This window comes from Quercus lobata, chromosome 12, assembly GCF_001633185.2.
Source record: "Quercus lobata isolate SW786 chromosome 12, ValleyOak3.0 Primary Assembly, whole genome shotgun sequence".
In the NCBI taxonomy this organism is placed as follows: domain Eukaryota; kingdom Viridiplantae; phylum Streptophyta; class Magnoliopsida; order Fagales; family Fagaceae; genus Quercus; species Quercus lobata.
Genome location: NC_044915.1, coordinates 13,179,967 through 13,203,806, shown reverse-complemented (window position 1 = coordinate 13,203,806; position 23,840 = coordinate 13,179,967). Strand labels below are relative to the sequence as shown.

The following is a 23,840-nucleotide window of genomic DNA, read 5'->3' as shown; positions in this document are numbered from 1 at the left end:
CCGAAAATAGAAGAGACTAGAGAGAAAGAGTCAAAGAGAGAGGTAGACTCCTAACTCCATCTTTCTCTTTCTCTCTTTAATAAAGCCTAAAGGTTTATTATTATTATTATTATTGTGGGGCCCAACAATTCGTGGACAGGGTCCATTTGCCCTTGGAGAGTCCGAAGGCCCAATCCGAGGAGAGCTGTGGCCCAAACTCTACAACGCAGAGCACAAAAGAATTTTGGGAGGCAGCCGAGGACAGTGTAGTCCTCGGCAGATCCATAGTCCCACCAGAACAAAGGGGTGAAACTGGTATAGGGACGAATTCGTAAGGAGATCCAAGATACCTTGGGGAGGTTATCCTTACTACCCTTCCAGATAAGATCCAGCGCCTGACAGAGCCGTACTCTGCAGCTTTATCAAACCATCCCCAACAATTCCGGGATTGGACTGATGGGACAAATGTCAGTGTTTGCAAAGACTGACCCTACGCGTGGACGAAGGAGAGCGAATGCAAGCTAGTATAAAATAAGGAAGTAAGTAAATCACGAGGGGAGCCCAGCCCCAAAGAAAAAAGAAAGACTACGTGGGGAAACATCTCAACCAGACTAGACTTCACGGAAGAAATCCCGCCGTTGGGTAACCGGGATAAGATCTCAAAAGGTCCTCGGATCAGCTCCGAGGAGCTCCATCCCACGGGGTACGACGCCTTAGAGCTTCCTCTAAAGCCATGACCAGGCATCGCCACTTGGCCAGCGGCTAGCTTTTCAAGCCCACTCTCTACAAATTATATTGTGAGGGACCTTTATTGCGTGAGCCCAAAAATGTTAGTGGGCCGCAAAGGAATCGTGTCCTTACAATTGGCGCCGTCTGTGGGGAGCTTGCGCGCTGGCGCAGGTGGCGGTGGAATCGACTCATGGGCAAGCAGAAGTTTCTGGGACCTCCTCCGTCTCCGACGACATCTAGTTGTTGCCCCGACGTAAGCTTCTGCTAGGGGCTACGTCTCGCAGTGCTGAGGACGCGGATGTCTCTAGGGGCTTCCAGCCTCAGACCAACTTTCCCCGTCCTGGTGTAGGAGCTTGTGGTCGAAACATAAAAAAAAAAAATCTTCCAAGTTTTGGACAGAACCAAGGCCTTGCATGGTCCTCGGACTCAAGCCTATGGGGAAACCAAGTACATTAAAAAGATCGTAAGTTTTGGACAGAACCAAGGCCTTGCATGGTCCACAGACTTAAGCCTATGGGGAAATCAAGTACAAAAAAAAAAAATCTTCCAAGTTTTGGACAGAACCAAGGCCTTGCATGGTCCTCGGACTCAAGCCTATGGGGAAACCAAGTACATTAAAAAGATCATAAGTTTTGGACAGAACCAAGGCCTTGCATGGGGGATCAAGCCTATCAAGTACATTAAAAAGAAAGTTTTGGACAGAACCAAGGCCTTGCAACTCAAGCCTATGGGGAAACCAAGTACATTAAAAAGATCGTAAGTTTTGGACAGAACCAAGGCCTTGCATGGTCCTCGGACTCAAGCCTATGGGGAAACCAAGTACATTAAAAAGATCCAAGTTTTGGACAGAACCAAAAAAGCCTATCAAGTCATAAGTTTTGGACAGAACCAAGGCCTTGCATGGTCCTCGGACTCAAGCCTATGGGGAAACCAAGTACATTAAAAAGATCATAAGTTTAGGACAGAACCAAGGCCTTGCATGGTCCACGGACTCAAGCCTATGGGGAAACCAAGCACATAAAAAAAATCTTCCAAGTTTTGGACAGAACCAAGGCCTTGCATGGTCCACGGACTCAAGCCTATGGGGAAACCAAGTACATAAAAAAAATCTTCCAAGTTTTGGACAGAATCAAGGCCTTGCATGGTCCTCGGACTCAAGCCTATGGGGAAACCAAGTACATGAAAAGATCCTAAGTCTTGGACAGAACCAAGGCCTTGCATGGTCTACGGACTCAAGCCTATGGGGAAACCAAGTACATAAAAAGATCATAAATCTCAAGATCCATCCGAAGAGAACCTCTCGTTAACGGTTGGGTCAATCCCTTAATCGCACGGGTTCCCCGGTCTACCCTTGGATCCCCCGTGCCAAAGGGAATAATGTGATACGGTACAGCATATTACCCAAAAAGCACAAAGTCCTTCGCTACTCAACTATCATCTCGGACGAATTGTTTAGAGTTTATCGTTCTCGGGAATGGGTCTAGCGTGCGTCGCACAGCACTCAACAGCTATCTCGGTTAGTTCCATGAATTTAATCTATTGAGGATTACCATTGTTATACTTGATAATATTTGCGAGTTTAAACTAATAAGGATTTGTGTTAAGGTATTCCTCTGCCCAGAATATTGTTAAAGGCAGGCTTAGACTTAATATTCAGGCCCAAAGTGGTTGTTGCAAAAAAGTATGTATAAAGAAATAAACACATCTTTTATTAATACAAAAGAACAGTACAGTGTACAATAAAAGCTGAAACAAGCTTACATTAGAGTTAACTGCGTAAGCAAAAGAAAAGTACAAAAGAGTGAGGATGATGCCGAGGAGATATCTCAGAGGAGAGGTTGGCTACTGTTCCAAGATGTCGTCTAAGGAAACTATTCCTCGACGCTTCTACATGCCCATAACTCAGGCAGCCAAAGAACCTGACCTCAGGCTAACACCATCTACAGAAAAGATGCAGGGAGCCGGAAGTTGGGAAGCCCCCGCAGAAATTTGCCTGCTACAAGGCAGACGGCGCTGATGGCGGAAATTCCTTCTTCGGACATACCAAAAATCTGGCATGACCAGAACCTGCTTCGGATTTTGACTAAAAGAGGGAGAAACATCATTTCCCCTCTCTCGAACTGAAATATTCTCTTGAGTCTACGCCTCCTTGGCCCGTACCTCACTATCTGGAGTCTCAGGAAGACACAGCGCTTTTGTGGCGGAGAGAGCTCCTTTGCCCCAATCCTCGCCTCAAACATGATGTACTAGGAGAGGAGACTGAAGAATTTGTGCGAAGGCAAAGCAACTTTCTCTCCTATTTATTTAAAAGATGAGGTGATGACATTTAATTCACGCAGCGTCCCAAGGAACGCTACAGACAAAATGTCTTCGGCTCGATTTCCAATGCCGTCTGCAACCCTGAGATTAAAGGAGCCTCGTGAAGGCGCACCTCGAACACTGGGACGCCAAAAAGTACCGCATGACCAAAGACTACGAAAATGCCTCTAAAATCCGTGGGCCTAATAAATTCGCGGCCCAGGCCCGTTCTGCATGGAAGCCCACGGACTATGGCCCACACCAAGGAATAACCTTTGCCGAGGACAACTTCCTGCTCGGCAGCTTATGAGACACCTGAGGAAAGAGCATAAAGTTTTGGACAGAACCAAGGCTTTGTATGGTCCTCGGACTCAAGCCTATGGGGAAACCAAGTACAAAAATTTTAATTATTACAAGTTCTGGACAGAACCAAGGCCTTGTATGGTCCTCGGACTCAAGCCTATGGGGAAACCAAGTACAAAAATTTTAATTATTACAAGTTCTGGACAGAACCAAGGCCTTGTATGGTCCTCGGACTCAAGCCTATGGGGAAACCAAGTACAAAAATTTTAATTATTACAAGTTCTGGACAGAACCAGGGCGTTGTACTTTCCTCGGACCCAAGCCTACGGGGAAACCGACTGCTCGGATAAAAAAAAAAAAAAAAAAGGTTTGGACGGATAAAAAAAAAAAAGGGTTTGGACTTCGCAATATGGGCTACTAGATAAAAAGGTCAGGTCATTTCATCCACGGCTTAAACACCCTAAAGGGTTAGGCCCAACGAAGGAGCAAGGAAGATGGTGGAACGCCCCAGTATACAATGACCTAAGAGGTCTGTTCATTTAGTGGGTGGTATGTTTTGAAACGGTTATTCCTCACACGGCATCAAGCCTTCGTTTCTCTCCTCGGCTAGCAGGGGGTAAGTATTACTTTTTACTGGTCTGCTTTATTATGCCGAGCACTTCTATTGAAATTATGGCAACACCTTTTTATTATTAAGTATTTTGGTCTTAGTCGTCATTGATTTAAATGCGATATTATTGAGCCGAACAGCATTTGCAAATTTATAAAAGCAAAGAGACAGAACATGTAGAGTGAAATAGAAACAACTTTTATTAATATGAAAAATTATTACAACGTACAAAAAGGGGCTTTAATAAGCCTATACAAAAGAGGGGCTGTCGAAGCAGCACTAACATCCACAGTACAGATAAGCAAACGGTCAAGCGACTTTTAAACTTGTCTTCGAAGTCTCTCCAATCTCTGCCACATTGTTGCTCATGCTAAGAGAAGAACTCGCTTTAAAAAAAAAAAAAACGAAGAAGAAGGAAATAGTAAGGAAGAAATCAATGAAGAAGATGGAGGAGATGAATGAAGAAAATGGAGGACATGAGTAAGGAAGGAGGAGAAGAAGAGAGAAGAGATAAAAAGAAAGAAAAGGAGCAAAAGAGGGAAAAGAGAAAGCACCAGAACGGAACTGGTGCTGGGAAGACTATAAGAAGAAGGCGGGGGAGGGCACCAGGGAGCAAAAGAGGGAGAAGTAAAAGCACTTAGCCCCTGCCTCAGCCCTGACTCCTAACACGCTGGCGCCATATTAGGTACGCTCGTGAGGAGCCGGGTGGTGCTGGTCTTGGTTGTTCTCGACTCAGTCACGCCGAGAAATCGACATGACGAGCCCCTGCTTCGGATTTTGGCTAAAAGAGAGGCGGGACAGATCTTAAGTCTGCGCCACCCTTGCCCTAACCGAGCCATTTCAAGTTTTGTCAGAATATGGTGTTTTGAGGAGGAGCGTGTTTCCTTCATCATTCGTTATGAAGGGCGTATGCGGATATGATGTATAACAAACGGGCTAAGTGGACGCTAAAGGGGGATGCGGATTTCAGATTTCAGAAGGAAGGAGAGGAGTCTGTACGAAAGTCACTGCCACCTGCTTGCCTTCTTATAGGAAGGGCAAAACGGATGGAATTAAATGCGTTCAAAGTTTCCAAAAGAATCTGAAGAGGAAAGAGGCGCCCGTTCCGTTTCCCCACCTTATCAGATGAGCCGCCGGACATAAATGTGCCTCATAAAGGGAATTCATTTAAGGGCGCGTCTGGGACATCCAAGCGGCAGGAGTAGATCACGAGCGGATTAAACGGAATCCCTTGAAAACCGGCTGACTTCCTGGGAAACCGCTCACATGAATGCGAGGTCAAACTAAATGGGCCATATTGAGGGCCCGGGTTTGCCAAAACCCTCCTTTCCAACCCGGAAGTCGAACAGAAGGGTTTTGAGGGGCTATTGTGGGGCCCAACAATTCGTGGACAGGGCCCATTTGCCCTTGGAGATTCCGAAGGCCCAATCCGAGGAGAGCTGTGGCCCAAGCTCTACAACGCAGAGTACAAAAGAATTTTGGGAGGCAACCGAGGACAGTGTAGTCCTCGGCAAATCCATAGTCCCACCAGAACAAAGGGGTGAAACTGGTATAGGGACGAATTCGTAAGGAGATCCAAGATACCTTGGGGAGGTTATCCTTACTACTCTTCCAGATAAGACCCAGCGCCTGACAGAGCCGTACTCTGCAGCTTTATCAAACCATCCCCAACAATTCCGGGATTGGACTGATGGGACAAATGTCAGTGTTTGCAAAGACTGACCCTACACGTGGACGAAGGAGAGCGAATGCAAGCTAGTATAAAATAAGGAAGTAAGTAAATCACGAGGGGAGCCCAGCCCCAAAGAAAAAAGAAAGACAACGTGGGGAAACATCTCAACCAGACTGGACTTCACGGAAGAAATCCCGCCGTTGGGTAACCGGGATAAGATCTCAAAAGGTCCTCGGATCAGCTCCGAGGAGCTCCATCCCACGGGGTACGACGCCTTAGAGCTTCCTCTAAAGCCATGACCGGGCATCGCCACTTGGCCAGCGGCTAGCTTTTCAAGCCCACTCTCTACAAATCATATTGTGAGGGACCTTTATTGCGTGAGCCCAAAAATGTTAGTGAGCCGCAAAGGAATCGTGTCCTTACAATTATTATTATAAATAATAGTGGTGTCTTGTCTCTTGTGATCATGGTTGTCAAAATCTCGATCTAGATCCTACGATTCTACAATTTTACGATCCCACCTGCCTAAAACGATCTGGATCTTTCAAGGATCTTTACGATCATTCAAGATTGGTAGATTCTGACGATTCCAAATGATCATGCTTTCTTGTAATCTTCTTTAACTTAACAAAATGCTCAGTTGGACCTAAATGAAAAATAACATCCCAATAGACCAAGTTTTGTTACTCTAATATAGAGAGATAGAATATCAGTTGGACCCAAATAAAAAAAAAAAAAAAAAAATCCCAATAGAGTATTATGTTTTGAGGTTTTTGGACTCTTTAAATGATGTTTACAAATGCATGTAATGATGTATGGTAATTACATCAAATAGATGTAATTTTTTGGTTTTTTTTTAATGAATGTATAATTTATGTGATTATTTAACATACCAATGTGTATTTTTTTGTTTTTTTTTCTCAAATAATGTAGGATTTTATAATTCACAATCCATGATCCAATCCTACAATTCACAATCCCACCTACTTCTCACGATCTTATATAGGATCCCGATTTTGACAACCTTACTTATGACTAACAACTGTGTAACACAACACCCAAGCCCATGTAATCTTTTGTGCATTTTATTTTAGTTTTGTCTGTTAGTGTTTATTTTCAATTAGTGTCTTTTAAAAAATAAAGAGATTTTTTTTTTTTGGGTAAATAATTAAAGAGATTATTTGCAACTTTGAAATTTATTGGTTAGTTGTTGAGTGCTTGTCTAAGATTTTTAAAAAAAGGCAAGTTCTATTTTCATAAATAATTGCATTATAATATCTTAAAAAACAATAATTTTATATATTTTTCTTTATTGATGGTTTATTTAATGAATGTTTATTTGGAGTTTCAAATTTTTTTTTTTTTTTTTTATTTATACTTCTGCCCCTAACTCGAAGTCCTTTCTCCATCCTTGATTGTCATTGGCCGTTATATTTGGTAGTTGCTGAGCTGATGCTTAATTGATAAGGGTTTATAGACAATGATACGCAGAAATAAAATAAGAAGAAAGATAAGAAACAAACATATAGATTGTGATTATGATTATGAACATGCACTGGTGTTATAATCTTTTTTATTGGTGTTATAATTCTTTTTTATTGGTAAGTTACACATGCACCACCCTTGGATCTTAAACACATGACCGTTTTGTTCTCTAAAGTTGGAGCTCAAATACAACATCTTCATAGTTGCTTCTGCCATTGTCTAGATAAGAGACTTTGGGTTTGAACGGTTTGATATTCACGTCAAGCATGTGGCTTATTCATCACGAAATTTTTGCTGCTTACTTTTCCTTAGTGTTAATGGTTTACTTGTCTTTCAGTTTTTTGTCCTGAAACCAGCTGTTCACCAGGCATTCCATAAGCATGTTCCCAATAAAGCAGTTAGGGCATTGAAACAATTTTTTTTTTTTTTTTTTTTTTGATGAACAAAAAAAAGGGTTTAACGCCAATGATCATTGAGTCAGCCCACTTGAGCTGGCAGTACTCATGGTGTGGGCACCCCTGGGGTGTTAGAGCTATCCATGTCGTGACATAACATTTTTGCAAAGTACACAACTCGAACAAGGTAACTCCTAGACCCTCAGGTGTAATCCAGTCCGAGACTCCTACCAATGCACTATGCCTCCAAAGGGCGAAACAATTTCTTCTTTTCACTTTAACTGTGAAGAAGGTTTACTTATGAAATGATTAGATGAGACTAAGTAATTTTAAGTTCTCCTATACTTTACTCAAAGTGTGTATTGGTGTTTTTTCCCTTGATTTTTGAATTCCAGATGACAAAAAAGGATTTTTGGACAAAATATTTCAGAGCAGAATATCTCCATAGTACATAAAATGCTGTTACAGCAGCAGAGGCTGCTGAAAACATATTGTCAAGTGCAGCTCAGCAGATGGTACTCTTTCTGAGAGTTGAGGTTTTCTTTTTTTAACGTGATTCTCCTGCAATATTTTTGTATGGTTACTCGAGTACTTTTACAATATTGTTTCCTCTTTTTGCAGATTCAACGGGTTGATCTAACTCTTGACATGGAAACTGACCAAGGGGATGATTACATGCATCTCCCAGTATGTGGGATTAGACCACTCTTGTAGAGTTTCTTTTGGTAGATTCATTAAATTATTCTCTCTGTCTCTCCCTCTCTTCTTCGAGTCCGTTTGGATACAGTTGAAAACTGAAACTGAAAACTGAAAAACACTGTAGCGAAATAATTTTTAAATGTGTGAATAGTATTGTGGGACCCATTTTTAATGAAAAAGTTGCTGAAAAGTGAAATTTGTGGGTCCGTAAACAGTACACGATGTGCTGTGATTGGTCCAAAAAAATTTGAAAAGTCAAAGTTTGCGGTTACTGTTCATTGAACAGTGCATGAACAGTAGCCGCAACACTCAAAACACTCAAAAATGCGTGAAAAAAAAAAAAAAAAAAAAAAAAAAAAAAAAAAAAAAAAAAAAAAAAAAAAAAACGCAAACGCAGAAGTTTTCATCCCAATCCAAACGCATTCTTCTTTTCCATTTTTTTACCTTGGTAAGGGGGATTCAAATTTAGGCAAGTGATTTTTTATTGAGTCAAGCAAAGTTGACAGAGGAATTCACAATGAAGTAATTACAAAACTCTGAAGTTACTAGTCAGTCTTGGGAAGGATTCTATAGATTTAAGACTTGATTTTGAAGAGATCTTTGCAATTCTATATTGAATAACACAAAGTTGCTCTTTTATGATAGTAACTTTTGAACTCAAAACTTGTATAGTGGGAGAGGCCATACTTCTTAAAGTCCCTCTCCCCCTCTGCCCACAAAAAGAGAAGTCGGTAAACAATATCTATTAAATAAAAAGATTCATAGTTGTATAGTTTATCATATCTGCATTCTTGGAATTACTTAATGAGGGCATCCACTTACAAGGTGTATTTTTTGTTCCGCACTTCAAATTCATAGTGTGATTAAATTCATGCTTGTCCATTAGCTTCTGTCAGGATAACATGCTTTGACAAAATTTCGGAGCAAATTGGTGTTATGTTCTAAAAGTTGGAACACGTCAGCAGTTTCTAGTTCTACTTCTGTACTTGATATATGAACCATTGCCTCTTCTAAGAGTAAAAAATAGCAGAAGGGATAGTTCTTAGTATCCGGTTAATTTTCATTGTTATTAGATACAATCATCTGCTTCTATAGAGGAAAATTGCTAGGAGTACACATACATCCCTATGTATCTTATTTGGTTGTATATTTCAGGATCGTGGGATTTTCCATGATGGTAGCTAGGAAATAACTGATTGAAGGCACGAGCAATTCAAGAGAACTTTCTTGCAAGATCTTATCCCCAAGGAGAAGTTGTTCTTGAAGGAAGAACTATGGGTAAGGATCTCTCTTGAATTTATTCATTCTCTTTTCTATTTTGGAACAGTGAATATATAGTAAACGTCAAAAGTTGCCTGTTTCTCACCAAATTTCATTTTCTTCAGAAGTTATTTGATTTTAAACTTGCTGAGTTTCCTTTTTGTTCATTCAATTTAGGTAGATAACTTTGGTTATTATCCTGAATGTAGATGTAGAGTTGGAAGATCCAAGAACCGTAGCAGAAGCACTTGCGCGGTCAAGACAGGGTTAGCAAGGTTTATTTTTGTTTGGTAAAAAAATCCCACTTCCTTTTTTCAAGTCTTATAGAGAATTTGCAGTGAAGAATCTGATGAGAATGCAAAGCAGGAGAGGCTTGATAGAATTTCACGGATGACTGAGATGGAGCACCTTCAGGCACCTCATGATCACCCTCTTGCTCCACTTTGTATCAAGGTCGGACTTTTTCTACATTGTAGTTTGTACAATGCCTCTAATTTATTATCGTACAGATGTTTTATACAGGCTTTTCCAAAATCAGGATCCTCGTGATTACTTTGATTCCCAACAACTTAAAACTTCTGATGATACACGAGCTGGAACAGAACAATTAAGATGTAGCCTGAGCTCTGAGGAAGCATATGGTTCTTTTATGGGTTCAGTATCGGAGATAATGGCTGTGGGCTTAAGTGATCCCATAGTCAGACCTGAGGTTGCTGTTATGGTTATAATATCTTTATTTTGTGCCAGCCTTAAGATTTTAGAAATAATATTACTTATCCCCAAAAATCCCCGAAAAAAGTGATATGCTATCATATATATGATGCATAATTAAACTGTATAATTTGTAGGATTCAGATCCTTAATGGATTGACCCAGAACATTTCAAGTACCAAATGTCAGCTTGGGAAGAATGCGCAAGAGAGTACTAAACAGCTTGCCCAACACAACTAAAGAGGAACTCATGTGAGTAGATGTGTGTTTCTTAAAATAATATATAGCTGCTTCTAGAAAAATGTGACTAAACACCACAGATACTTTATTTATTCAAGAGTTGGTTAAGCAGGGCATGTGCTAGAACCAATTGTTTTTGTGTTAAATGCTGAACTTATTAATTGTATATTCTATGAATTATGATTTTTCAGTGATTTTAATATTAATATGAAGAATGAATTTTGTCAAGAAACATTCTCATATTTAGGCCACAAAAGATGGTCATTTATCAAAGCAAAAAATGAAGAAGACAGTCAAGAAGTATTGCCCTCAAATGCGAGTATGCGACATTGGATCAAATAAGGATATGTAATGCACAGCATTTGAAAATGGATCTTCTGAAATTTGTCTTTTGATTAGATTGGTTCAGCATGCCTATTGCCTTATTCATTTAATGACTAATGTACAGGTGAGCACAGTGGAGGATGCCATGTCAAAATTTTATCCACAGCTGGAGGTATCTTATAATATAAAAAATCCCTGTCATTTATATTTTTTCCTCATGAGCTTTTGACTCTTCCAACCCTATCAACAATCTTCTTGGTTATTGCCTTCAGTCCGCTGCTATTATATGGTCAATTTCCGTAGTTTTGATTTTCTAAAGGTTTTGATTTTCATCATATACTCTCACTCTCCCACTTTGTGGTTGAGTACCATAATCAACCTGGCTGCAGCATGAAAGCTAGTGGATTGGTGATTGCCTTTCACTTGTCCTGTTGGCCTGTGTGTACCGTTGATGTTTTCCTCCCTTCTCCTTTCCATATTAATTGATTAAACAAATCAGTACATGGTATAACTGAACCATCCATGTGCTTCTGTGATGATTTGTTTTTGGGTTGGGTTGTTTGTAGTGCCATCTTGTTGATGGCTGAAACTCATGGACAGAGACTATAATGGTGCAAGATGCCGCTTTTCAACATTATGAAGCGGATTTGCAGAAGAGATCGGCAAAGAGCGGAGATAAACCAAATGGATATGTGCAGGAGTAATATTTCCCAACTCATCATCCTCAGTACTGGACGTGTCATGTAAACATTCTTTGTTATTTCCATCTTGTAGCAGTCATATAAACATATGAAATCAATTTTGCTCTGAGCTCAGGCACAATATAGAGTTTCATCAATTCGGTTCGTTAGTGTAAAAGTAATTTAACGCTTTACAGCTGATCAAAAGTGCAAAGAAAAGTGACCAGAGTGAGCTTGACTTTGAATAAAGTTGCACTGTCTCTCTTTTATGATGTTATGCGACTGTGTTGAATTTTATGCACGATTCTGATATGATGTTGAGCACGCCCATTAGTTTGTGTAAGCAAAGATTATATATTATAAAAAAAAATAATAATAAAAAAAAAAAAAATTGTTTGATTATTGTTACTTTTTGGGGAGGTGATTCATGGCAATTAGTAAAGAACGTATGAGCATGTGTAAAATTTTATGCTGGATTCGTGATGTCTGCATATTATGGTTGGTTTGTGATATGATGGCGACACATAATGATGTTTTAGTTTATTTGGAAATTTGCTAAATGGGTTTCAGTTGATATGCATGAATTATATGTATGTTCATTTGTTGCGGGCAGTACATATAGTCCAAGCAGAGATGGGGTAGGCCTCTTTCCAAGGAATATTAGGATGGCATGAGGTTTTAAGTGGAGTTGGTGCAGATGGCCCAAGCTCTTTTGGCAAGGAGAGCTTTGTAGTGACTAGTGACTCAAGCTTTTCTTGATTCCTAGCCCTCCTAGGAATTTGGGTTTTGTGACCGTGTCCCAGTTGATAAGGTGAATTTTCTTATTTGTTGCAGAATTACCCTAAATGAAATTGTGGTTGATTTTGTAAATTTTCATTCAAATTTTGGAAGGAAGAAGTGTACATTACATGATGTGCACGGGAATAGAAGCGGTGATAGAGTTAATGAGGGTAAGGCGGCCTTCTAAGTAGAGAAAGCTAACTTTCCAGTTTGCAAGTCTATTGCGGAGTTTGTAAATGATAGGTCAAAAGCTATTTTATCCGTTTTGTCAATTAGGATAGAAACTTCCAAGGTATTTCCCAAATTCTTTGGAGGATCTAATTCCCAGTTCTCTTTTCAATGGTTTCAATGTTACATGGATTTGTGTGAGGAGAGAAGATCTAGGATTTGTTGAAATTGATTTTCTAACCGGAGAACTTGCAAAATTCTTGAAGAACCCTTTTACCGGTGAGATAATTCTTTTTGGTTACTTTTGCAAAATGGATGAGGTCATCTACAAAGAAAAAATGAGAAAATGTCGGTCCATCTCTTGTGGTTTCAAAGCCAATCCAATTACGAGATGGGAATTCATTTTAGATGAGTTAAGCTAGATATTTTTCATGCAAATAATGAAAATGTACAAGGATAAGGGGTCATTTTGCCTAATCTCTCTAGAGGGAAGGAAGAAACTGAGTCTTTTCCCATTGACATGAATGGAGATAGGCTAGAGGATGAAATGCAAGACATGATGAGATCAATTTAGTCCTTGGAAAAGATAAAGAAGGTGAGAATGTGTTTCATGAAGCTCAATTCAAGTCTGTCAAAAACTTTTTTAATATCTATTTTTAAAGCCATGTAAACCTTGTTTACTTTTGGAGGTGGTCATGGAATGAACAATTTTCTGAGGTAGAATGAAGTTATCACTAGCTTTTTGTTCATCAAAGGAAAAAAAAAAAGTAATCACTAGCTTTTCTTCATGGACAAAACTAGCTTTGAAGGGGTGGATGAAATAATTTAAGTAGGGCTTGAGCCTTTAACCTAAAGGTGCCGTTTGGATTCGACTGAAACTGCGTCTGGCGTTCTTCTTCTTCTTCTTCTTCTTCTTTTTTTTTTTTTTTTTTTTTTTTTTTTTTTTTTTTTTTTTTTTCACGCGTTTTGCAGAAAAGGGGGACAAATAACACTGTAGCAGTACTGTAGCAATACTATTTATGGAACCCACAGCCACTTTATTTATTAAAAAATATTAAAAATGGGTCCCACGGTACTATTTACACATTTAAAAATTATCTTGCTATAGTGTTTTCAGTTTTCAGTTTTCAATTTTCAGTTTCAGTAATAATAAGTTCAATCCAAACAGACCCAAAATATGAAGACCCAAAATATGAAATCTTGGTTAAGATCAAACCAAATTGGCAGGAGAACAAAAATAGATTTTTTTTTTTGGACAAATGAGTACGGTATAGATTATTGAGACAAGACTTAAGAGTAGTAAACCATAAATAATTGTTAATGTTGATGACCCCCCCCCCCAATCAGATAGATAGATAAATAATAACTGTGGACAGGCTGTTGGGCAGAACATCCAATGCGTAGACAAAAGCTCCTTCACTCCGCAACAACTGAATATGGACAACAGCCCCTATAAATAGATACTAGCATAAATTCGTGATACAAAAAAGTAGCAACTTACAACACAACCCATGTTATGAGAAATCAGTCATTTGGAAAATAGTACGGGGACAAAATTGTAAAATCAATAAACAGGCCAAAGCAAAAATATTAAATAGTTTAGGACAGTACTAGTGGGCCACCTGGGCCTTTGCGGTTGAAAGTTGAAGCTGTCCCCACACTCCCCACACCACCTCTGACTGGTCCTCTTAATGTCACAAATCCAAGTACCTGTAAATGTGCGTTATTAATGTCACAATATTTGCTAGTACTTTAATAGTAGACTCTATGTGTGATACACAATTATTCTCGTATGAATCCTTTTTTTTTTTTCGACCAATTACTTTAGAGTTGTAGCAAAGAGTTGGGTTTGTAAACTAGCTTATATGCTAGATTTTTTATTTTTTAGCTTTTTATTAGAGTGTTTTTTTTAAGTACAAGTATGCTTACTTTTCAAACAAGTATGTTTACTTTTCAAAGTACATATATATATTTAGCGCAAAAAAAATTCAGAAAAAAAAAGTGACTGATACTTTATCGATAAAAGTAGGAGAAATAAAGAAAGATATTTTATAATGTTTTATATATATATATGAGTGGCAGAAAGGGAGAGAACATTTCTACGCCTATTTTAGCCTCTCTTCTTGAAGAGAGGGAGAGAGGGAATTATCTTTCTTTCCCATCGGCCCTCTTGTCCCCCCAGTGATGTGATTCCTTTTCTTTTTTCTCTCTCTCTTTCTCTCAGATTTCTTTTTCTTTCTGTCTCTCTCTCTCTCTACTGTAGGGGGACGGAAGCATTATCTATGGTTGTCTGGGAGTATACACACTGATATTGTTTTTATGAAATGGGAATTTTCTTCACAAAGAAGAAGAGGAAACAGATATTCTAATGGCTGAATGCTCTTTTCTTGGGTTCTCTGCCTTGTGGTACTCTCTCTCTCTCTCTCTATTGCGCTTTTTTTTTTTTTTTTTGGTATTTGTAGTTGCATCGTAATCTGATTAAAAAGTTTAACTTTTGGATTTTTTTTTTGCTGGGTTTTTTTTTTTTGAATCATTTTTGCTGGGTTTTAAGTAATATGAGAATTGTCTGAGTTAAATGTGTAGTTGCTTAGTATTACTTAGCCCAAAAAAGAAAAAAGAAAAAAAGATGCATAGTTGCTTATTACCAGGTTAATGGGTATTTTATTTATTATTTATATATTTTTTCTAGTTGTTATTGGGGCAATATTTTTTTATTTTTTGTTTTTTTATGTAAAGGAATTTTTAACTGCAAATGCAGAACTCTATGTACAATGTCGTTTTCGTTGACTTTGCTAGTAATATAATACAAAAATCTATGGTTAAGATTGCCCATATGGTAGAAAACCATGAACAAATAAAGTAATTGCGATTTACAGGGGTCGAAAAACTTGGATTTGTGAAGATTAATGTGCCCGTTTCCATTGTCATTGGTATGGATATTGAAGTAGAATGATTTCTTGGTTGGTAGTATCTGTTTGGTTCTAAGTTCTAACTCAAACTCGTTTGGGTTTGAACCAAATTTAAGCTTTGTTGTGCTCTCATACTGTATTACAGTATCACAGATTCATAATGTTGGAATGAGTAAACACCTTTGGGCTTACTCACTGTTGCACCTTGATTGAATTGAAAGAGCAAGTGAATCAAGTTGTGGGAACTGGGAACTGTGAAAAAGCATATTAACGCTTACTGTTGCACGTCTTTATATGCCAGCTGATTAATAGATGTACTCTCTATTACATTTTGTTTACATTGAATTTGAATGAACAAAAATGGATTATGGAAAAAATTGTAGAAGAATTATACAATTTTATGGTCTTAGGTTGTATTTATGGTCATACTTCGTAAATGATGTCACTTTTTATGTGGGGTTTGTCATATGAATTATATATTCTTATTAAGGAACGCAATGGAGCATTAACAATGCTTATGTAAACACACTTTCTTTACAAGCATTTATATGTACAGTTTTTCTTTCCAAGGAAAAGACCGAACAGTTTCTTTATTGGGTGGTTTGACAAGTGTTTCCTTTTACGAGCTGTTCAGGGATGGAGCATAAAGCATGGAGTTAAAAGCTATGGAGAATTGCTATTCCTGAAGATGCAACATCAGCTTTGATGTGTTCGTTTTCTAATCTTGGGGAGGACATCATGTTGATGCAAGCAGATTTTGATCTGAATTCAGCACAAATATATACTGAGTCGCTCAAAGAATTTCTGAAGAAGACTATGCTTGACCAGGAGGTTATGTTTAGGAAGCAGGTATGTGGGCACCATCACTATGCTGATTGAGTTATGTGTTGACTTTTTTTTTTTTCTTTTTTTCTTTTTTGCTGAGTTATGTGTTGACTTCAGGATCATGTGTCTTATTTGACGCAATTATGTCTCAATTGTCTGATAATATGTAAATGATTTGAATTTGTTTTTGGTCAAATTCTTGATTTGGTGGTGATTTCTTCCCGATTCTATGAATCATACCTTGATCACTAGCTGCTTAATATGACTGACTTCAGAGATATTTGGGATTTCCTCTTCAAAATATGGCTCCTAGTGACCTGACTCACCTGAGTAGCAATGGGAACATGCATGTATTTATTTTTAAGAAAAAAAGAAACTGTGACTCCCTTAATATTTACTTATATTTCTTGCTATTGTTTAATCTTTAGGTTGAGGAACTTCATCGATTATATACTATACAGAAGACACAGATGGAGAATCTTTCCTGGAAGGAGTTTGATAGATACAATTCAAGGAAAGCAAGCACCCAATCAACACTGATACCTTCTACAAATCTAGGGAGACATGAACCATTTGCAAAAGAAAAAAAAATTTCCTCGATTCCCATGGTAATTGGAAGCCACTCATTTTCAGAACTGAAAAGTGATATTATATTAATGGGGCAGAAGGTTTTTTTTTCCCTTTTTTATTAGTTTCTTCATGGCATAAATTCCAGGATATCTTGAGTTACTACTTGAATGTCTAATTAAGAAGATCTGGATTAAAAATTGTCATTATATTTTGAAGTGACCTAAACTTCAGTCATAGGGTTATGTGCTCTTACCTGGGTATTAGATGGTTGTGAATTTATTATATCTATCCTGCTCTATGACTGACTTTTTTGTTTCAATGATATGTGGTTTTCTAGTGTTAAATGTTGCAAGCTTGTCTTTCAGGAGGACTCAACACAAGCTAGAAGTCACGTGCTGTTTGAAGGGCACCAGGGTATGTACTCTAAGCTTTGGCAGAAGCCTTTAGACCTTCAACTGTCTGCTGACCAGTACATTAGCCATGTTGGTAAGGATCTTCAAAGAAAAGGAATATTTACAATCACTTAAAGGAAATATTGAATGCTAAGATTTGTGTGTGTGGTGGTAATGTCTCAGATCCAGAGTTGAAGCTTTCTCTGAGTACTGGCGAGGACAGTTGGAGAAAGAGGAGTGCTAAGAGAATTTGGTTCAGTAAAAATGTTCATTCCTCCACCCACGATATTATTGATTTAGAAGAGTCTAGTGAGGGGATATCAAATGAGGACGAAAAACATGCACCTTCCTTAAGCTTTGCTGCTCTGACGAATAACTTTGGAGGCAAGCATGAGTCAGATTCTGTACTTTCTGATCTGGTCATCTCAAGCTGTGTGAAGAAGGATTTAGCATATGAGATTGCGGACAGTCACCCTCTCCTAGATGACAGTGAGTGCTGTCAAGAGAAGAACTCTTTCAAGAAAGGTACTGTTGATTTATCTATATGATTGTGGTTCTAGTGTGATAGACGTGAAGTCATACTCCTGAACATGTAGCCTTGTGCAATTTTGTGCATGTGTTTAGTCATTAGGATTCAGCCTTTATGTGTTTGTCCTTTTCTTCAGGATTTAAAAATTGCCATGTTGGTGTCCTAAGTACCAATCCGTCCACCAAGATGCAACTGCCTACTTCATTTAAAGCAGCAAATGTGGACCTTAACAAAGTTCAGCTTGATGACTCCTCTTCTTACTCTAATGATCTTGTTGTGGCCCATCCTTCAACAGCTAGTTCACCCCATGTTTTCATTGAACGAGTTGGCAGGGTTCAGGACACTTGTGTGTCCATGTCTAGGAGAAAAGAAAACAATAATTGCTCGAATGAAACCTCTGACATGTTTCACCAAGATGATGCAGTGAATTCTCCCTTAATAGATTTCAACAGCAAAAGCAAGAGAACAGAAATTTGGGCTAGAACTTCCAAGTTTGATGGAGTGGGTGGAAGTGAAGTGGGGCTTTCAGGTGTTGAGGCTATCTCCAGGGCCCCACCAGGCCTTCATGGAGACCTTGGTAGCAACAGTAGTGACCCTAAGAATGAAAATTTTAGGTTCATGTCAGAACTTTCAAGTGATATTTTAGGTGACTCACATTATACATGTCTAGCTAATGGACAAATAAACTTTGATAAGAGCAAAGTTGAGAATATTATACTTTCAGGTTCTGAACAAAGTCAAGTTACAGTTCAAGATGGATGTGGCAACATGTCTCCTGCTTCATGCAAGTCCCATTGCAATGTTGAGAATGATTCTAGTAGTATAAAGACTATGCAATCTGGAATTGAAAAGGGAAGTTCAAATCTTTCTACCTTTGATCAGTTTTCTGGAACTGATGTAGTCTGCCAAGTTGCAGAAACCTTATCAGGCAATCAGGACCAAGGATCTTCTGACAGCAGTGAATCAAAACATGGATGCCTCAATAAGAAAGGAGAATCATCTGAACCAGATGTGTTGATTCGTATGGCAGCTGAATCACTTGTTCATTTCTCCTTGGAAATTTCATCTGGTAATCAAGATTGTTGTACCAGAGCAGGACTAAGTGAGATGAGAAATGAGGAAAAGGAGCAGCCACAGTATTCTTCTGATTCTTTTGAGTTAATCACTCTAAATCTAAAAGAATGCAGTGCAGATGACTATTCTGTATCATCAAAGCCATTTGAAGTAAATGACATGGAGACAAAGGATTTTTCTTGTAGGTTAAGAAGGGGGAGAAGATTGAAAGATTTTCAGAAGGACATACTCCCTGGTCTTGCATCTCTTTCCAGACATGAAATTCGAGAGGATATAAACATTCTGGAGGCAGTTCTAAGATCAAGGGAGTACAGGAAAATCAGAGCAAGGATGGGTGATGGACAGAGCTCGTGTGCACCCGTTAGAAGCAGACGGTCAAGAATTAATTACAATGGGAGGAAAAAATTATAATAAAAGTTAATTCTAAATGGTGAGTGCCGTGGGAATGGCATTGTTCATAAGCATGGTCATGTGGCCTTGTATACCTTTATTGCAGGAATTCTTTAAGCCAAAATTTCTGATATTATTATTTTTTTTATATTTTTTATTTATGCATGTTTGATTTCTTGTTCTTAATGCAACACACTTTTTCGTTTTTGTTTTAAGCTTTGCTCTCCAACCTTAGGCAAATTAAGATGAGCTTGGGATCACATTTCTTTCCTAACTAATCTTATGTTCTTCTCAAATGTGAAGAAAATGCAGCTCATGGGATTAGTGGCAAGGAAAATGTCAAGAGCAGGGTACGAAATTAATCTTGTGCTAGCTATTGGTTCTGCGAGTTTGGGGAAGGCACCTATTCTAAAGCTTGACGGATAAACTGAACAGTAGGCAGTCACTGAAACTTTTCACATGATTTAACAAGATGACGCTTTAAATCCTACGTTAATGGATTACAGAAATCTTAAGGAAGTAGAAATTCAAAGTCTAGTGAAAGCAGGCTGTAAAGATCTTGAGATTGAATTTAAAATTGACCAGCTGTAGCATCACCAAATTTAACTGTGGACTGTTTTAATCAATTAACTGACTTTTAGATCATCTAGCTAGTTTAGCACATTAAGCATCAGCAGTGGGCATTCTAAATGTCAAATGTAAGGTAAATTTAGCATTTAGGCCCAAAAACATGCTAGCAACTGGAAGGTTAAAACTGAGAAATGCCAAAATTTTTTGGCATGGCGCTACAATGCCATCTTACATATAAGATGGCACTGTAGCGCTATGCCAAACCAAAATAATATATTTTAATCCTTTTATTTTTCTCTCTCCTCTGTGTCACTGTAGCATCTCTGAGTATTTCGTCTCCCTCTGTCTCTCTGACTTCTCTCATCTCCCTCTCTTTGTGCTCCTCCAGTTGAAGGACTCGGTCTCTAACCCATCAGCTTTGCTCTCTACTTAGGACTGATGGTTACTACTCGTGGTTTGGTCTCTCCTGTGACTATAATTCCCGTATAGTTTCACTGAACATTACTGGGAATGAGCACAAAGGTAATTCTTGTTCCAACTTTGCTCAATTTCCACTTTATGGGTTTGCGACTAGGAGGGACTGTTGGACTAGTAGTGGAAAATTGGTTGGGAAGCTGTTGCTTGTGATTGCTCAGCTTACTGAGCTTAGGATTTTGTCACTGCCCTTTAATGGTTTTCATGGTGAAATTCTTGCTGATATTTCGTCTCCTTGGAGTCACCGGTGGCGGCAAAAGGGATGAGTCTGGTGTCAAGGAGCTTGAGGATTTCGTCGCAGATGTTGGAGAGCTCCGACTCGATCCGGGTCAAAAAGCGCCACTGAAGTGGGTTGCGATCCGGGTTAAGAGTGGGTTGCGCCGCCGAAGTAGAGAGTCTGGTGTCAAAAAGCACCGCCGAAGTGGGTTGCGATCCGGTTCTTCTGGGTTGCGATCTGGGTTCTCTGCGTGTGTGTTTTTTTTTTTTTTTTTTTTTTTTTTTTTTTTTTTTTTGACCGACAGCTTAAGGAAGAGGTGGATTTTGCTGTGATTTTTTGTGATTTGTTGTGATTTTTAAATTTGTTCTTCTGGGTTGCGACATGTTTAGATTTGTTGTGATTTTGCTGCGGTGGCAGGTGGATTTCTGGTGCTTGTTTGATTTGGGTGATTTTTTGTTGTGATTTTGCTGGGTATGGGTTTGCTAGAGGTTGAGGCCGGTGCTTGAAGTTGAGGGAGAAGAGAGGAAAAGGAAGAGAAAAAGAGAAATATTATGGTAAAATCGGAAAATAAAAGTTGGCGGTGGTGGTTTCAGTGGAAGAGAGATAGAGGAAGAGAGTTAAAAATCAGAGAGAGGAGAGAGATGAGAGAGAATTGATATGGATTTGGGGAATGTTATTTTATTGGGTAGATATATTATTTTAAAGAATAGAATAGGAAAATAAAAGTAGGGATGTTGGGTATGTTATAAAATTGTATGGTATAATTGATAAAGTTACTTTTTGGAATGGTAAAATAGGATAAGATGGGATTTCCGGCTGCGGATGCTCACAATAACAATAACCTTTCTGCTTGTCAGTATTGCAATTTGTTCTTCAAGTTGTTTATCAAAATTTGTTCTTCAAGTTAGAATGAAAAGTTAGTACACCAAATTTGTGCGAGAGCTTTATTCTAGGAGTTCTAGGAAAGGCCTGTATAGTATGGGAAGAATCACATGCTGCCATTTTGGTAGTCCATAGTTTCTATTTTTGTTTTAGCTTAATAGTTACAACAATGGGGGAGAGGAGAATTAAATTCTAGACGTCTCAGTTGTAAACACTAGTATGATCAAGCTTGTTATTAATAAATCATAATGTTTCTATTGACTATAGTGATTCTACAATGTTTATTTGTTTGTTTGTTTGTTTTTCATTTTTTAGAATCCTAATGTTTCACTTTCTGAGGGTAGCTCAGTCTAACGACGTGGCTAGTAGGTAAAAGCATGGAAAAACCCCTAGCGACCAAGCTTCCTTGATAAAAGCATTATTACGAAGTCAAACCTATATAGAAACACATTCAAAGAAATCTTCTCCACCGAAATTCTTAGATTTGATCTTGACGTTCATAGGATAATCAATGGATGGGGGGTAATTTACATTAAATGCCCTTGCCGATCTCGTAGAAGGATAGACTTCCTGAAAAGCATAAAATAATGAAGGATCTTTAAAAAAAAAAGTAAGTATGAGAGAACAAACCTAAAAGCTACATTTTCCCTTTCTTTTAGTAAAAAATCTATTGTTGACTTAAGTATTAGAGTCTCCCGTCGATGCACCCTAAAGATCTCTAATCACTTTCTTATTTTATTTTCAGGTATTCATGTATGAGGTTATACTATCAAATAATTGTATCATTAGATAATAATTTTAGAATTAAAGGGAACAAGAAAGAGATATCAAATTTTGAAATATTATGGTAGATATAGAGAAGATGAAAAGGAAAAATGAAAGAGATTAATGTGGTTTGATCATCAAAACCTACACCCACAACTGTAAATGTCATATGGCTACATCTTTATTCACTTTATTGATAACATATTAGAAGGGAACTCATGTTTATAATGAGATTTAAATAATTTGAAAATAGGTAAGTTATCAATTAATACATGCATATTTTGAATTTCAATTTAATATTAATATTGATACAGAGTAAGTAATTGAAAGAGAGAAAAACATAAACAAGATTTTAATGCATAAAGCCCTTGACTTTTACATATTTATTACTCCCTCCGTCCTACTTTTTTTTGTCCTCTATTTCATTTTGAGATGTCTCAAAATATTGTCATGTTTCTAAAAATAAAAGTCATTAATTTACTAATGTTCCTATTATACCCTTATTAATTTACTAATTCAATTTTTTGATAAATTTTTTTAAGGGTAGTTTTGGAAACTTATACATTTTTAAAAGGTAAACAAAATAATAAATTATGTCCCCTTAAAAAGTTTGATTTTTCAAACAGGACAAAAAAAGTGAGTCAGAGGGAGTACTATTGAAGTGTGTACTAGGATAGTTTACTAATGTTCCTATTATACCCCTATTAATTTACTAATTCAATTTTTTGATAAATTTTTTTAAGGGTAGTTTTGAAAACTTATACATTTTTAAAAGATAGACAAAACAATAAATGATGTTCCCTTAAAAAATTTGATTTTTCAAACAAGACAAAAAAAGTGGGTCGGAGGGAGTACTATTGAAGTGTGCACTAGGGTTGTTCAGATTCCAACCTAAACTCAAAAAAATCAGCTAGAGCTAACTTGGTCACACCGGTCCTAGTTGCTGCCAACGAAGTTAACTTGATTGCACCAAACAAAAATTGCATTACGCGAGCATGCATGCATGCGCACGCACACAGTTAAAAAAAAAAAAAAAAAAAAAAAAAAAAAAAAAAAAAAAACCCTTAAGCCATTGCCTCTTTCCTTATAAACTTAGATCTTTCCTAAAAGTACACACATCTAGTGCGTGTTTAATTGAAAAATGTATAAAATTTACATAGTTTCATCTAATAAAAGACTCACATCTGTTAGTGTATTAATTGTGTAAATTTACAAATTTGATACAATAACCATATAAATTTACATTGACACTATTCACTTTGCATTTAGTTTTTTATTCTTTCTTTATGTATCTTGAGAATAAAGGAAGAGAGTGGTTAATGGTTGTTATGTGTAAAAAAAAAAATAGAAAAATTAATATTTTAATGAAATATGGTGTAAATAAATAATCTGATGTGGAGTATTTTGAAAATTGAGTATGTAAAATAGAAAATATAAATTATTATGCTAAAATAGACAAATATTTTCACAAGCTAATGTGAATGTTCTAATTCTGATCGCCACGTCTACTTTCCTCGGACTTCGATCACCATCCTGCACTCAAACTCAAAGAGAGCAAAGCTTCCAAACTACAAATCAAAGAGATCGACTTTGATCTACCAAGAACAGAGAAAAGGAAAATGGGTGGCTATTGTTATTTAGCCGAGCCCATCCCTCTAGCTCTAAGCTCTTGATCAAGGGTAAACTTTTTCTTGAATAAGCCATGTTACCGTTTGATAAGAGATGTGTGGGGCCCAAATGATTTATGGGCCAGGCCCATCTACCTGGGGAGAATCCGAAGGCCCAAGCCGAGGAGGGCTATGGCCCAAGCTCGACAAAATAGCCTTTGGATACCGCCGAAGACAGCTCAGTCCTCGGCAGACCCAAAGTCCCCCCTGAAAGAAGGGTAAAAACGGTATAGGACTGAAACT

At 37.9% G+C, this 23,840-nt stretch overlaps 1 protein-coding gene and 2 long non-coding RNA genes across 11 annotated transcripts; all 3 read left to right on the top strand.

The window, feature by feature from the left end:
* The first annotated feature begins 7,577 nt into the window (after positions 1–7,577).
* LOC115971054 lies at positions 7,578–8,256 on the top strand. Of its 2 annotated transcripts, none has more exons than XR_004087219.1 (3): positions 7,578–7,658; positions 7,867–7,986; positions 8,093–8,256. It is a non-coding gene; the product is annotated as an uncharacterized LOC115971054 (long non-coding RNA). The 2 variants fall into 2 exon arrangements; XR_004087220.1 differs by having other exon boundaries at positions 7,867–8,007.
* Positions 8,257–8,604: 348 nt separating this feature from the next.
* On the top strand, positions 8,605–11,543 carry LOC115971053. 8 transcript variants are annotated; one of them, XR_004087216.1, is made up of 6 exons: positions 8,606–9,448; positions 9,640–9,883; positions 9,969–10,139; positions 10,279–10,729; positions 10,830–10,877; positions 11,306–11,543. It is a non-coding gene; the product is annotated as an uncharacterized LOC115971053 (long non-coding RNA). The 8 variants fall into 8 exon arrangements; XR_004087212.1 differs by having other exon boundaries at positions 11,272–11,543; XR_004087218.1 differs by having other exon boundaries at positions 8,609–9,448; positions 10,279–10,393.
* Positions 11,544–14,424: 2,881 nt separating this feature from the next.
* On the top strand, positions 14,425–19,203 carry LOC115971374. The gene is made up of 6 exons (XM_031091254.1): positions 14,425–14,739; positions 15,877–16,091; positions 16,496–16,675; positions 17,003–17,123; positions 17,213–17,554; positions 17,695–19,203. Exons 2-6 carry the CDS (start codon positions 15,948–15,950, stop codon positions 19,041–19,043), a joined length of 2,136 nt encoding a protein of 711 aa, XP_030947114.1. The 5' UTR covers positions 14,425–14,739; positions 15,877–15,947; the 3' UTR covers positions 19,044–19,203.
* Positions 19,204–23,840: the final 4,637 nt, after the last annotated feature.